The sequence below is a fragment of the Asterias amurensis genome, chromosome 16, assembly GCF_032118995.1.
Source record: "Asterias amurensis chromosome 16, ASM3211899v1".
NCBI lineage: Eukaryota > Metazoa > Echinodermata > Asteroidea > Forcipulatida > Asteriidae > Asterias > Asterias amurensis.
The window spans coordinates 6,263,192-6,279,943 of NC_092663.1; the positions used below are offsets into that span (position 1 = coordinate 6,263,192).

Sequence of the window (16,752 nt, forward strand, 5' to 3'; positions counted from 1 at the left end):
AAGCTGGTGTAATTTCATGGCCCTTAGCAGAGTGTAGGAGCTGCACTTCCCGGTTGCCAGTTTCATGAAGGAACGATGAGATTTTCACCACATCTGCATTTGTGGGGAGATCAGCAGGTTTGTTGCGCTTTCCTTGGTACAGTGTTCTGTGGGCGTGCGTTGACACAAGTTCTGGCCACTTTATTTCACAGCAGGGGGTGGTTTTAACAAATCACTCTTGTTAGCTACTCGCCCCCTAACACGACCTCTCCTACTGCTACCATCAGTCTGTGCAGGGAGCGCAGGCTTAAGTGGGCACTGATGACGCCAAAGATCAAGACGCACGTAATAGCCATAACAATGTATGCATGGTCCATATGCGTGTGGAGATGCCTCATGATTTGGTCTGTATACTATAATAAGGACACCCTTTCCCTCTCTAAGGACTTGGCAATTGTGTCTGTGATTACCAATATTGCGGATGTATAACAGAAGTTTCTTGCGGGCACTAACGTCGTTCTCCGATGCTATCTCTACAACTTCCCTCTCCTCTTTGTGACGCGACTGAAGATGACGGGGTAACTTGGCCTGAGGCTCATCACAGTAAAAGCAATAGTGTTTTTTGTCCCATTTCCTTTGTCTACCGACATTATCGGTCTGCATGACTGTTACGGCACACTTCTCACTCGAATCATTTGTTTCACATCCTACAGCTTCATTGCTTTGGTGAAGCTCGGCAGTTTCTAACATAGCTTGTGGGTCATCGTCATCGCAGGCACTGGTGTTGGGGTTGACACAACTTGAAGGATCAGACTGAAAAATAGCTTGTGGGTCATCGTCATCCCAGGAACTGGTGTTGGGGTTGACAGACCTTGAAGGATCAGACTGAAAAATAGCTTGTGGGTCATCGTCATCCCTGCAATTGGTGTTGGGGTTGACACACCTTGAAGTATCAGACTGAAAACCTGATGTTTGATGGGCCAGCTAGCAAGGAAAAGATAAATGACATAATTAACACCACTGAGATATGATTAGGATTGTGACACGAATTAAATATATACGGTTGAGTGGATCAGCGTGCCCTTAAATTGATAGGCAAATAATACATAAGCACTAAGCTAGTCAGAACTTAAAGGAACACGTTGCCTTGGATCGGTCGAGTTGGTCTATGAACAGCGTTTGAAACCGTTTCTTATGAAATGCATATGGTTAGAAAGATGTTTTACAAGTAGAATATAATGATCCACACAAGTATCACTCCAAATTGCACGGTTTTCATGTTACGTCGCGAACGAACACGGTCGGCCACTTATGGGAGTCCAAGTTTTGACTCCCATAAATGGCCGACCGTGTTTGTCGACGAGGTAAAACGAATACCACGCAATTGTGAGCCATATTTGTGTTGATCATTGTACTCAATGTGGCACGGATTGGTTATTATCCAGCTGTTACTATAAAGCGAGCCGCTTGCCGTAAACAGCAAGTGTTTTTGCACTCTGTTACATTTAGAGAGGACATTTGTTTGCCTCAACACGTCAACCTTGGAAAAACGTCTCAATTGTACAGAACATAAAATATTATGAAGACACATAGCATGTTATTCAATTAATATCGACGGAATTAATACATGACATCATCATTTACTCACCTGGTGCTCAAATAAGGAGCGTGTGATGCCATCATCAGTGTAAGGCACACAGTACTTGATTAGTGACTTCCCTGAAAAATGAAAGGCAAACGGTTGATTAATTTTCATTTCATTTGGGGGGGTGGGGGGGGGGGGGTGGGGGAAACATACAACTTTGTGCCATCTTTAAAACGTGCTCTTCACGTAATGTGGATCACAATAAGGGTGTGGAACTGTCATTTCGTGTGTCCACAGTACAAAAGTAATGATACTTGTTTAAAGCCATTATACACTTTTGGTAAACAGTATTGTCCAAGTCCCACACTTCGTGTATCACAACGTATATCTAACATAACAATCCTGTGGAAATTTAGGCTCAATCGGACATCGGAGTCGGGAGAAAATAATGGGAAAACCCACTCCTGTTTTCGCGCGTTTCGCCGTGTCATGACATGTGTTTATAACAAATCCGTAATTCTCGTTAACGAGAATTTATATAGTTTTACCGTTGTCTCAAAAAGTTAAGCATTTCATGGACTCATATTTCAAGAGAAGTCTTTCACCATTACCTTCTGTAAACCCTGTAAATTATTTGTAAATCTGTGAACTGTTCCTTTTTTTTATGTACCGAAAGGGTGCAATGGCTTTAAATACCTTTGGTTATGGAGGTGATTACAGCTGGATACCATGACGAGTTTGGAGGCCACAGTGCCATGACGCTGTCCCCTTCTTCATACTAGAAAGAAGACATAAAAATGATGTCACATATACGTTATTCATCGAACAAAAGTCGATCGGTTTAGTGGAACATGTCATAAGGGTCGCACTAAATACCGACAACTCACGACCCCTCACGACAACAATATTTCAGTGCACTTTCACAGAACATTTTAACATAAGTCAAACATTCAATATATGCACAAGAGTCATATGCACCCAAATCACTTTAAAACTGTGGAAACAATTGTATTTTTAACTGTAGAAAAGGTGTTTGTGACCTCGAATTTAGTAACGAACGGCAATATCCGCCACGTTGTCTTTCAACGCACTTGGACGATTCTATGATACCGCAGAGGTGATACAATATGCAACATGAGTATTTCCTCTTGTGAAAAATGTCTTTCATGGAGTTTAAAACTATATTATGTTTTAGTTTCCCCTTTTAACTCCGAATTCCAGAGTGGCGGCTTAGTTACTAACAAGAAAGAAACAATCATAAACATTAATTGGTCATGTCCTAAATCATTTAACTATGTGTTTGTTGACAAGTGTAAGGAATTGTTAACTGGTCAAACGACTGTATATAGTATAGTGATGTAGTCAGTACAGTAAGGATTTATTTAGGCCTACATCACATGCAAATTTATTTACACTCAGATCACTCACCATTTCTTGTCTTCTCTCGAGAGCTGCCATGGGTCGAATGGTTGACTCTAGGGTCCTGGTGGATGCAATGCACTCAATGTTTATGATGCGTCCCCATGACAGCTGCAACCGGCCACGCTACCCGACTCAAATCGAATAAGCTAACCGTCATGCATAAATGAGTTCAGATTTAGAAATGGCCGCCTCTACTACCTACAAGAAGGATACTTCATATCAACAGAGGGCGATGTAACCATCCAAGAGTGCTAACCCACCGCTCCGGCAACAGAATTGTGTTAACTCACACATACTCCTCTCGTAAATGACGTAAACCGAGGATTAGTCCCAAAAGCTTAGATATCTCAGTGGCGTCCAAACTGGCTATAATGCTGCATTTATCACAATTTTTCAAAGCGAGGACGTCCTCGCTGTGCTAAAAGTCCTCGATTCGCGAGTGTGTATTCACACCGAAGAGCTCGGTTTGCAGCGATGACAAGTACACCCACCCACGCACACACACACACGTACGGAAGGACAAGGCAAACACTATATGCCCCTTCGGCTGGCTTTGCCGGCGGGGCATAAAAATGCAATTTTGTTTACTTGTACCCCAAGGCCCTTCCACCCCACCCACAAAGTATACAAAAAATTCATTTTTTAACCGTGAGCAACTATGTCAATTATTTACCTGAACTGACTCTTAGTAAGTCAAATTCTTGTACATGTGTACATGTAGGTCTTTAAAAACACATAATTTACCGGATGGAATCCCATTGTAAAATTCTCCCCTTCTGAAAATTGTCTTTGCAGATTCTTTCGAGGTGTTCGTCTTTCTGGCTCTTTTTGATAATCCTTCAGTTTCAGTCTTTCTAGGCCAAGCGCCTGAGGTGAGTTTCCAGCTGTAACAGGACAATTAGTTTGGCACATCTTTAAAATTAACAGTTGTTACAGCAGCAGTGTAAAATGAAATGTGAAATTTATAAGAATTTATCTTTGGTCAAGGGAATAAGACTAGTTTGTTAAGCATATCTAAAACTTAAAGGCACTAGACACATTTGGTAATTGTCAATGACCAGTAATCTCACTTGGTGTATCACAACATTTGCATAAAATAACAAACCTGTGAAAATTTGGGCTCAATTGGTCGTTGAGGTTGCAAAATATCATGAAGGTTAATGCCCTTGTTGCACAACTTTGTGTGCTTTCAGAAGAATAATACAAGGCTTTAGCTAAAGTCATTTATTATTTGAGTGAGAAGTTACCTCTTTCTCAAAAACTATGTTACTTCTGAGTAAGCCGTCTCTCACAATGTTTTATACTATCAACAGCTCTCCCATGCTCGTTACCGATTAAAGTCTTTATGCTAATAGGTTACTTGAGTAATTAACAATAGTGTCCAGTTCCTTTAAAAGCTTGACTATAGAAGGAGGATGGTTGTTATGCTTCACTAGAGCAGCAACTTAAATATGATATCAACAATCCTGATAAACACAAAATTGTACATTTGCTATATGGAAAACAATTGTAAAGATGTAAATGATCTTTCAGTTAAGAAAAATTAGGAAATTTTTCTGTAAAACAGAGCCGGCTTATAACATGGGCAGGCCTATATATTTTGTTATTGTAAATTTTCAGAACATTCTATACTCTTCGTATTTTCCAAACAATTTTCAATTTGAAAACAAAACTAATGCTTTAACTTATTTGAAGGAAATGAGCTGTGATAATAAAAACAGTGAGATTCAACAACATGCCAATATTGACAATTAATGCTACCAAAACTAAGTCAATGATCATCGGCTCTAAACACAAGGTAGCTTCAACTGACCTCAACATTGTCATTAATAATGATCCAGTTGAACAGATTTCCTCTTACAAGTGTTTAGGTGTTATTATTGACGAATCACTCACATGGTCTCCTCATATTGATTACATTAAAAAGAAAGTTTCTTCTAAATTAGCCATGTTAAGTAGAGTTCGCCACAACATCCCAAAAAGTAGTCTGCACACGCTGGTTAAAACTTTTGTGTTACTGAGTTTGGACTATTGTTGTACGGTTTGGGGAGGTCGATACAACACACATAGTAACCTGTTGAACAACCTATTGAAAAGAGCCGCCAGATAAATCCTTGGTTGCCCCTACTGAGCTTCCTCGACTGATATGTTTACATGTAATGATTTGAACTGGTTAGCTTTTGCCGAGTGACTTTGTTTGAAAATAATCGTTCTCATGTATAAATGCATTCATCGTCTACATCGAGTACATGGCAAAACTATTCAGTCATTTCACCAATAGCTGTTCCACTAGACAAAATGACAACCTTACTCTGAGAGTTCCCATGGCAAAGAAAGATAGCTTGTGCTCAAGCTTTGCCTTTTCTGGGGCCAAAATGTGAAATGATCCGCCAGTTAGTCTGAGGAAAATTGAGTCTCTGTATGTTTTTAAAACTGAGCTTTTTCAATTCTTAATCGCATTTTATTATTGTACATTCGTATAAATCAAATTCTATTTAAGTTCCTGAATATCTATATAGGAACCAGTTATTTTATTTTTTTTAACCTCCTCTTACTGTGAGTTTTATAAAAATTTAATCTTGTGATATTTTAAACTTTTATTTTTGTTCATATTGCTTTTAATTTTACGTAAATTTTATATCATAATTTTATCACGTGATTTTCTGTTTACTTTTAATATGTTAGTTTGTTTGCAAGGCCCAAATGGAAACCAGTTATTTTTTTACTGATTTGGCTTACCCTGGGTAAACAAAGGAAATAAACAAATAAATAAATGCGAATGGGGCACGATGGAAGCTACATGTACGCCTACATGTACATACCTAAAATAAATCCATTGTTCAGCACTATTTAACAATGGAAAATCACTTCAAATGTCTAAGCAGCATTACCCCTAGGCAAACTCAACGTTTCAGCGCTGCAGGCCGCACCTGTGGGCCGATAGGCCCCACCTGCAGGTCGATAGGGAAACCTGCCATTATTTCTTGTTCACAATATCGAGCAGAAAACTAGTTTTGATGCACGATGATTCAAAACTTGACCCGGACAAACCAAGGTGCAACAGGATGTGCATGGTATGAGTGATGCTGCCGCTACGTGCACAATACATAAAAATATGTTTCAATCATACATGTACCATGTTTGTGATGTTTTTGTTGTTGTTGCCAATCGCCGTTTTGGGGCTATTTTTATTTTATATCTCTAACAATCCTAGGTATAACTTTTGATGAGGTTCTTGTGTTTGTAGTGAGGACAGACAGCTACAGAAGAAGAGTGCCAGTCCTCATCGGTACAAACGTTATACGAGCATCAAAACGAGATCAGCAAACGGGGAATCTACTTCATGCAGCAAGAACAATTGGAGAACACAGCATGGCAAACTGCATACATACACACTGTAGTACCCGAGTCTGGTGATAAACAAGGAAGAGTTGGCTATGCCAAATATGCGGGACGTTATTCTTGCAAAATTCAACCTGGTAGTGAAGTCTACATCATCTGTCAAGCTCCACCAAACCCAAGTGGCCTACCTTATACAGCTGTTGTCGAGGACCTTCCCCAAAACGCCTCCTTGATAATTGCACACCTTGTTCCCGATATCGTCAAGGATCGACGAGTACCAGTCCGAATCTGCAACAGCTAAACCAATCTTTGTGCCAAGGAACTGCAAGCTAGCCCAAATTTCCACGGAGATAAGAGTGGCAAGATGCCAACTACAAACCGCCTTTAAGACTTAAAGAGTAACAAACATGGAGAAAGCGACGTCTTACCCTCTGCTGAAAACACACCATGCAGACAACTAAGAAATGCTGAAGAAACCGAAGATTTCACCCAAGTGCTCAACTCACTGAACCTCACCAATTTCTATCCAGAAGGAGGGTCTCATCAGAAGGATCAACTTCATGCTCTCCTTTGTGAATACGTAGATATATTCTCAGTTAATTCATTTGACTGCAGCCGAACCTCCACGGTGAAACATACGATACCACTGACAGACAACCACCCATTTAGACTTCCACACCGAAGGATCCCACCTGCTCAGTATCATGGATAAGACAGAAGTTATCCGTTGTAATAGCAGCCCTTACGCATCACCAATGGTTATGGTAAACAAGAAGGATGGATCACTGCGAGTTTGCATTGACTATCATCAGCTGAACAACCGAACAGTTCGAGACGCATACCCACTTCCGCGAATTGAAGAGGCTCTGGATGCGCTGGGCAAGACCAAATTCTTCTTAACATTGGACCTGTCATGCGGCTACTGGCAAGTTGAGATGGAAGAACAAGACAACGCCCAAACTGCATTATTTTACTACATCGATGGGGCTGTTCGAATGTAATTGCATGCCATTCTGCCTTCAAAATGCGCCACATTCCAGAGACTCATGCAAACCTGCCTAGCAGGTCAGAACTACTCGACTGTACTCCTCTACCTAGATGACACCATTGTATTCTCGGAAACATTCGAGGAACACATCCAGCTACTGGGAAAAGTGTTTGCTTGCCTGCGACAACAGGGCCTGAAGTTGAAGCCATTGAAATGCAATCTTCTTCAGGAAGAAGTAATTACCTAGGCCATATAGTCTTCACAGGATGGATATCAACCGACCCCGCCAAAATAGAACAAGTAAAAGAATGGCAAACACCTACCTATGGAAAAGAAGTCCTTCAATTTCTTGGCTTCACTGGTTACTAAAGGAGATACATGTACAAGCTGACTACCGGAAACCCAAGAAAACACAAGAAAACCAGTAGAAAGCATCCTGCTGAACCTTTCGTATGGACAGATGAGTGCCAAGAAGCCTTCGAACTCCTCAAACATAACATGGTATTGGCTCCTATCCTAGCATTTGCCAACTATTCCCTGCCTTTCATCTTGCAGACTGATGCTTCAGGGACTGGGCTTGGAGCCATACTAAGCCAGATGCAGAATGGTCAAGAAAGAGTCGTTGCTTACGCCAGCAGAAGTCTGAACAAGGCAGAAGCCAAATATCCACCACACAAACTTGAGTTCCTTGCTGTAAAATGCTTTGTCACCGCTTGACCATCATGACGGACAATAACCCATTGATCTACATCACAACTTCAGCTAAGTTAGATGCTATTGGTCAGCGATGGGTTGCTGCCCTGTCTCAGTTTGACTTCTGCTGGTTATGCGTTAAAAGAAATGTGCGTGAAGCGGTGTGGACGTGTTGTGCTGTCTCTCTCTTTAAATCTTAAATCCATTTTATGTTTGTAGTTTTACATCCATAATCATCATTGACCAGTACCTAGGAGCTTTTCCAGTGATTTCCATTTCTTTCTGATCATTTCTTGAGGCTTTTTAGGATCAATCGTGTTTTGTCTTGTGTGCAAGTGCGTGGTTGCCATTTGGTGCATCCTAGGCATCAGTCTATTGAATCGCCAATCTATTGTTCCATGGTGGTGTGACAAGGCGACTTCTACGATGGCTACCAACTCATCATGGGATCCTGCTAATAACCCTGCAGTCCATTGTTGACTTCATCCTTAGTTAAATTCTACATCGTGGGTGAGACCAATCCTTTTTTTGTTTTGCCTGTCAATATATTTCCCTTCATGACTGGTACTAATCCTGAGCATAAATTCTCATTCAATTTAACTGTAGCCGTTGCTGTGCAAATACTCATGATTCTGAATGCTTCTGGATATTGGCATATGTAGACTGGAGTTTCTGCAGTCCAGCAGTAGACCACCCACTAATCTGAACTTTAGACCTATTGATGGAAACTAGTGTGATCTCCTTCACTACAACAAGATTGAATCCAACCACCTTGTATCATACTCTGATAGTGGGTTGAAAACATCTCCATTTGTCGTGCTCTGTTTTGCCATATAAGCATCACCCAATCCGGTTTACAGAATATTCCAGGCGTGAGCTACGCTACCTGCCCCCGATTTCACGAAACTCATCGCAAGTAGCGACGCATCGTAGGGTTTGCGATGCGTCGCAGACCTAGTAAGACACGTCGCGGCTGCGACGAGTTCTCAACTTACGACGTGTAACCGGTCGCAACCTGCACTTGCGACGCGTCGCAGTGCTTTGTGAAATCAGGGGCTGGCTATATAACTCCTACTTGGCGCCGATGTTGAAAGTCATTCCCCTCCACGTAAGATTGTTTATCCATGTATGCTTTGTGGTAAGGCTGCAAAGTGGGGTCAGAGAGCTATTGAATGTAAAGATTGTCAAGAATGGTTCCATGCCAGCTGCATGAATATTCCAGATGCAGTATACAACCCCATTTGTAATACTAATTTTACATGGATCTGCTGTTCCAGTGGTATGCCAAACCTGTCAACATCATCGTTTAATAGTTCACTTAGTATCTCAACATCAAACTCCTTTAGCGGACTGTCTGACTCAAATGCCAATGATGATGGTTCTTTATTGTCCTGCTCCATTACTTCAGAAAACCCACCCCTTGCAACCTCATCTCCCAAAGGCCTCAGTGCAAGCAAGAAACATACATGTACAATGTAGTATGCATCCGAGTCAGTCATGTAAAGCAAAGGGTAAACTTAGAACACTACTCATCAACTGCTATGGATTGAAGAATAAAGTCCTCCAACTACAAGCCATGATTGAAGCCCACAAACCTGATATCATTGTAGGTACTGCGTCAAAGCTGGATAATTCTATCCTAAGTCCAGAGATCACTCCTCCCGGCTTCACCACTATGAGAAAAGACCGAAACACACATGGCGGTGGCGTCTTTGTGAGGGTGAAAGACCATCTTATTGTCACAGAAGTAACCATGCAGTCAGTAGTGCAGAACTGATATAGATCCACATCACTATTCAAGGATCGAGGCGCTTGTGATAGGATCCTTCCATCCACCACCAGGGCCCAGTCCCAACAACTTGAGACAGCTTGATGCCGCATTATCAGACATCCACTCCAAGTTTAAATCTACTGTCATCCTTCTTAAAGGTGACTTCAACTTGGGTGACACTGACTGGTCTAACAGCACTGTCAAACAGTATGCAAACGAATCCACTAAATGTCAACTTCTCCTAAATATTTGTAATGCTCACACGTTGGAACAGCAGGTTTCTGAACCCACAGGAACCAAGGATCGAGCCAGCATCATCTTGGATTTGATCCTAACGACTCATCATAACTCCATCAAGAAAACCAACGTAGTGGAAGGAATCAGTGATCATGATGCTGTTCTGAGCGACTTTGACCTACATCCAAAAATCAAAGAGAAAAAACCTAGAAGAATCTACGGCAAGGCGAATATGGCAGGTGTAAATTCTGACTTCAAAATATTTCATGAAATTTTTTCAGCCAGCTATCTCAACGGTCCACCAATGAGAACTGGTTGTTGATAAAAAAACTTCATCCATTGGACGATGGGGCAGACATTCCTAGTAAACTCCAAAAATCTTGTGCCAACCAAGCTTGGATTACTCTCTCCATCAAACGTATGATTAGAAAGAAGACCAGAATGTACAAGAAGGTGAAGATTTCAAACTCTAGAACCGACTGGGACCACTTCAAGTCATTCTGGAAGAGTGTACAGAAGAAGATCTGTTCCTCCTAATGGTCATACACCATCAGTATGCTACAATGATCCTGATGATAAACACTTCATCAAAGCCAAACGGCAAGAAAACACTGGTATTTCACCCCAATACACAACAATAAGACAGTCTCTGACAATAAAGGGAAGGCTAAGATTCTAAACACGCAGTTCAAATCTGCACTCACCTCAGAAATTCTATCCAACTTACCATCACTGGGTGAGTCTCCCTTTCTTGATACCCAGCACATACAGGTTTCAGTGGAAGGTGTGCACAAGTTGCTGAAAGAAACTAACATCTCCAAGGCAACAGGTGCTGACTCAATCCCAGCTCGGATCTTGAAAGAGATGGCAGATGAAATTGCACCTATTCTCACATCCATCTTTCAGCAGTCCTTGGATAGTGGCGAGGTTCCTCATAAGGTACGGTTCTAGGACCATGTTTGTTATACAAACGAGCCAATGAAAACTCCAACAAAGCAAAAGTGAAACAGAAACATCTTTACGATAGAGGTACGCGAGAAGCACCACTTCATCCTGGGGACAGAGTTCTAGTCCAACGTAAACACATAATCGCAACACAAAAGCTCGCAGATAGATGGGAGGCAGAACCGTACACAATCATCGCTAAGAGACCAGACCTTCCTGTCTATACAGTTCGTTGTGTTGATGACGGCAGAGAGTGAACAGTACATCGCAATTTGATAACACCCTGCATGTTCCTCCCATCAATGAAGAGATCGAATAAAGCAGAGAAGAACCAACACAGTCTCACTTCAAAGATGACCAACCTAAACAAGTCGATGAAGAAACCATTGATAGTCAGAATGAGTCAACTACATACGAAGAAGTTGACAAAACAGTCACCGACTCTCCCAAGTCTATGGATTCTCCATCTGTAACCATGGAGACTGAGCAAACAACAACACTCGTCGATTCTCCTTCAACTACTTGTTCTCCATCAAAAGACACAACTGAAGTATCACACACATCAAAAGAAGTTGAAGACAATATCTCCGTCAACCAAGATGAAAATCTGTACAGTCACACATCATCTGAAGAGTCAGAACTATCTTCTTCAAACAAACCGAGACCGAAGCGACTATGAAAACCGGTAGACAGATTGACCTACAACTACCCAGGCTGAACACATACTACATAGAATCAGTAAAGAAAAGATAGCAAGTGATCTTTACGCCATGAAACTCCAAGCAGGAAAGAAACTCTGGGAAAGATGGAAACATCCCAAGATGAATGAAACAAGAAAACGAGCTGGCTTAAGATTGCTTTTGCAGGAGAACTGTACAAGTTAAATCCATCTCACTTCAAGTTTTCCCTATAAGATCTTCCATTGTTGTAAGTATTAATAATTCAAGTTTTAATTAATAATTTTGTACCAAAAATGTCACTCATGATTATTTTTTTATTCACATTTCAATTTTTCATCACAGAACCAATGAGATAATTGAATTATTGGAATGTTGTTATTAATTGTTTTCACTGTACCAATGACGCAAACTTTCGTTAATTGTGTGAAATTTTTTTAATGGTAGAATGTCCGTTTCCGTCTTTTAATATTGCCGACATTCGAGTTTGGGATTTTTTTTTACAAGCTAATAATGTCGGACCTACACTCATTGTTTTTATGTTTGCCGTTGTGGGAAAATGCATTTAATATTTTTCTTTTAAATGGTAGAATGTCCGTCTTCCGACATTTAATATTGCCGGCATTCAAGTTGGGGATCATGTTTTTACAAGTTCAAAACGTCGGACCTCCCCTCGTTGTTACATTTTTGCTGTTGTGGGACAATGCATTTAATGGTAGAATGTCCGTATTCCGTCTTTTAATATTGCCAGCATTCCAGTATTGGGGAACATTTTTATCAAGCTAATAATGCCGAACCTACCCTCGTTGTTATATTTTTGCCGTTGTGGGAAAATGCATTTAATAATTTTCTTTTAAAAACTAGAAAGTCCGTTTTCCGACTTTTGACATTGCTGGCATTCGAGTTGGGAAACATTTTTTTACAAGCTAATAATGCCGAACCTACCCTCGTTGTAATATTTTTGCCGTTGGGGGAAAATGCATTACATCATTTTTTTTTAAAAACTAGAAAGTCCGTTTTCTGACTTTTGACATTGCTGGCATTCGAGTTGGGGAACAGTTTTTTTTACAAGCTAATAATGCTGAACCTACCCTCGTTGTTACATTTTTGCCGTTGGGGGAAAATGTATTTAATAATTTTCTTTTAAAAACTAGAAAGTCCGTTTTCCGACTTTTGACATTGCTGGCATTCGAGTTGGGGAACATTTTTTTACAAGCTAATATTGTTGGACCTCCCCTCGTTGTAATATTTTTGCCATTGTGGGAAAATGCATTTAATATTTTCTTTTAAATGGTAGAATGTCCATCTTCCAACTTTTAATATTGCCCGCATTCCAGTATTGGGGAACATTTTTGTACAAGCTAATAATGTTGGACCTCCCCTCGTTATATTTTTTGCCATTGTGGGAAAATGCATTAAATGTTTTTCTTTTAAAAGGTAGAATGTCCGTTTCCGTCTTAATATTGCGGGCATTCGAGTTAGGGAACATTTTTTTACTTGTTCAGAATGTCGGACCTCCCCTCGTTGTTATATTTTGCTATTGTGGGAAAATGCATTGAATATTTTTCTTTTAAATGGTAGAATGTCCGTATTCCGTCTTTTAATATTGCCGGCATTCAAGTATTGGGGAATATTTTTATCAAGCTAATAATGTCGGACCTACCCTCCTTGTTATATTTTTGCCGTTGTGGGAAAATGCATTTAATATTTTTCTTTTAAAAGGTAGAATGTCCATACTCCGTCTTTAGATATTGCCTGCATTCGAGTTTGGGGAACATTTTTTTACAAGCTAATAATGTCGGACCTACCCTCGTTTATATTTTTGCTGTTGTGGGAAAATGCATTTAATGGTAGAATGTCCGTATTCCGTCTTTTATAATTGCCGGCATTCCAGTATTGGGGAACATTTTCATCAAGCTAATAATGCCAAACCTACCCTTGTTGTTATATTTTTGCCCTTGTGGGAAAATGCATTTAACAATTTTCTTTTAAAAGGTAGAATGTACGTTTTCCCACTTTTAACATTGACGGTATTCGAGTTGGGGAACATTTTTTTACAAGCAAATCTTACCTATAAACCTGATGTGATATGATGATAAACGAACAATATTGTTGATGTGTGGCTGAAGTGTCATCGGTAAATCAAAAATAACCCCCAAGTTCCGAGTTTTCAGCGAGGGGGCTATCCGAGCATCACCGATGGAGATGTATGGCACTGAAACCTTAGTTAACTGCTGCTGTGACCCAAATAAAAGGAACTCTGTCTTATCATCATTTAACTTCAGGAAGTTTTGTTGTGTCCAACGTCGAATCTCTTGGATGCATTTCTCAAGTCTTGCAATAGATGCATTGAGAAGATTTAAACGTGATCTATAGCTGAGTGTCGTCTGCGTACACATGGTAATTCAGATTAAATTTAAGAATGATGTCACGAATCGGTTAGGTGTACAGCGTAAACCACTGCGGGCTGGGTACCGAACCCTGTGACACAGAGTAGTTCAAAACAAAAGGGTCGGATATCGCAGTGCCAATACATACATGCTGAGTTCTATTGTGGAGATACGATTTGCCCCATGCTAGGGCTGTGTCCACTATGCCAAGGTGATTCTGGAGCCGAGAGAGAAGGATGTTATGATCAACAGTGTCAAAACCAGCACTCAAGTCTAGCAGGACTAGTGCTGTAAGGTTACCATTGTCCATAGAAGAGAGAATATCGTTGCTCACACAGACTAGTGCAGCCTCGGTCCCATGGAAAGGCTTGTATGCGGACTGGAACACGTCGGACAAGTTGAAAGTATGAACGTGATCAGAAAAATGTAATGACACTACTCGTTCATGAACTATAGCTGTGACCTTTTCTTCGCAGACGACTTTTCAACGTAGTTTGTGTGGGAAATTTGGTTGTTTGTGTTCATGTTAAACTTGCAACGTAAAATGGCTGAAGCAAGATTTTATCTCGTTGACAACCACGTGAAATCAACCACAAGTAAATGTTTCTGCTAACGTTGACTGATGTTGGATTTTAACTGTTATCCCAGTTGGATTGGTATATTTTTTACCCGTGTTGGATTTTAACTTTTACCCGTGTTGGATTTTAACTGTTACCAACATTGTTGGTATCTTCATACGAAATGAAAGACATGATTTTGGTAAGTCACTAGTTACACTTTTTTGTATAAACTTCAAAATCAAGGCCCAGTTCATGACATCTTTTAACCAATCAGATTAGAAGAATCTATATTGTTTGGTATATAAAAGTAATATTGACTGCTTATTATTCGAGGACAGTTGAAATTATAGGCCCTCGGTGATGTCAAAACCATGACTATGCCCTCAGCTTCGCTTCGGGCATAGTCATTGTTTTGACATCACCAAGGGCCTATAATTTTAACTGTGCCCCTCATAGCAGTCAATAATTCCATACTATTTACCTGTTCTAGGCTGAGGGCTTGTATACATAACCTTGCCTGGTAAACTTGAAGTTTGAGCAGAAGGACCACTGTGCCATCTTTTTTTACTCTGAAAAAAAAAAGAGTAAAAAGCAAAAAGTATCAATCGATGACTTTGTCGGTTAAAAAACAAATTAGGAACGTCCTTTTTTTAAAATAATACTTAAAAAAGTCTCAAACCAGAACAAGAGGATATTCTCAATGCAAAGCATAGTAATCACTGACAGGTGAACATGTTATGCATTTGATCTTGAGGTTTGATCTGGGTTGTTCATCAGTAAAATGGGTTGAATGACTTTTTGATGTAACAATTTTAGTGACTTAGAAGATCACTTTTGGCTATACATACAGCATGTGTGTATACATTCTTTTTTAAAGTCATGCGGGAAAAAACTGAAAGGCATACGACCCAAGTGGCAGTAAAACCATTGACCCCGTATTGCAAGACTGCCCAGTGTTCCCATACAGTCACTAATCTGCCCATAGTGCGGCAAACAGTTTTATCTAGTTCCCTCTGACACACCAAACGATAGACCGATCCACTAAGCTCCGCCCCATTGCGTATTGACCAATCACAATGCAACGAAGGTCCGACAAATAAGGTCCGACATGCATGCGCGTATTTTGGCGCGCACAGCAGAGTTGTGCAGAAAGGCATTGGAGAGCCCAAGTGTTCTTTCTCACGTTCTTTCTCATACTGGATCGGTCTATTGGTCTTGTTCCGTGTGCCAGACTGCATTGCCATTACCCTTAGGGACAGCGTTAAAAGTATTTTTATCGGCGGGAGAAGCGCCAAGGGTCGGCAGGCCGCAGCCCGACAAACCTCGGCTCAGTGCAGCGCATACAGTATCATGCATAACAATGGACCATGACCAGCGCAGATTTCTCCACAGATGTAGATCAAAATATTGTCTACTGTTCCTTATGTGTCTGCTGAGATAAAGGGATTGACCTCGGGCACATAATCAGCCCTGATACTTCACGACGGGGACGACGGCAGTGCCCTTTCTCTCTCAAAAAAAATTATATTCAACGATTTCCGAGTTCAAAAGTAAGCCACAAAGTCCCGATGTACTATGTTTGTGTAAATTTCACGCACAGTAGAAATCGCACCCAATTTCACGCTCGTAATGCACAACGACAGCAGATTTCAAGCCTGCTAGTCGTTGTTCTTTACGTGCTACAAAATAATACAAGAAACACTGAACGCTAGAGGACGTTTAAGAACAATGCGATAGCGTGAGACTAAATGCCCTCTATTGGTAAAATTACGCGAACCAGCAACACACGCCTTGAGACAACGACTTGACGTGTCTGCACATGCTCCCTACGATGCATGCATAGTAGTACATGTAACATACACCATGTACATGCAGCATAGTAGTCGCGCACCGCATGGATGTGTATTCATTTTGTCAACATTGTGTCAAAATGGAGCAGTTACATGTACATGGGAATTTTAGCATCTCCATGATATTGATTTATTGTGTAATTTTGTAAGATTTTTTCTTTATCTTGTTAATTTTGTTGAGTTGGATGAATGCTTTCTTTTTCTGTGGGTTAGTTGTTAGTGCATTCATTGACATTGGGTATAATATGAGGCAATAAATTGAAGTGGACAAAAATAAAGAACTATTTTTTACTGGCATCTTGAAGTTATGTTT

General features: G+C 40.5%; 2 protein-coding genes across 4 annotated transcripts in view; both read right to left on the reverse strand.

Annotated features, from left to right (window-relative positions):
• Positions 1 to 16,752, reverse strand: part of LOC139949116 (5'-AMP-activated protein kinase subunit gamma-1-like) — a 167,508-nt gene that overhangs the window by 74,067 nt on the left and 76,689 nt on the right. For all 3 annotated transcript variants that reach the window (XM_071947519.1, XM_071947521.1, XM_071947520.1), the window contains 2 exons: positions 15,071 to 15,158; positions 3,731 to 3,870 (listed from right to left, as the gene is read on the reverse strand). In XM_071947519.1, coding sequence (XP_071803620.1) covers positions 3,731 to 3,870; positions 15,071 to 15,158 — 228 coding nt within the window. The remainder of the gene's footprint in view (positions 1 to 3,730; positions 3,871 to 15,070; positions 15,159 to 16,752) is intronic.
• LOC139949117 (uncharacterized) lies at positions 181 to 3,455 on the reverse strand. The gene is made up of 4 exons (XM_071947522.1): positions 2,993 to 3,455; positions 2,261 to 2,342; positions 1,628 to 1,698; positions 181 to 963 (listed from the first exon to the last, which is right to left on the reverse strand). Exons 1-4 carry the CDS (start codon positions 3,020 to 3,022, stop codon positions 181 to 183), a joined length of 966 nt encoding a protein of 321 aa, XP_071803623.1. The 5' UTR covers positions 3,023 to 3,455.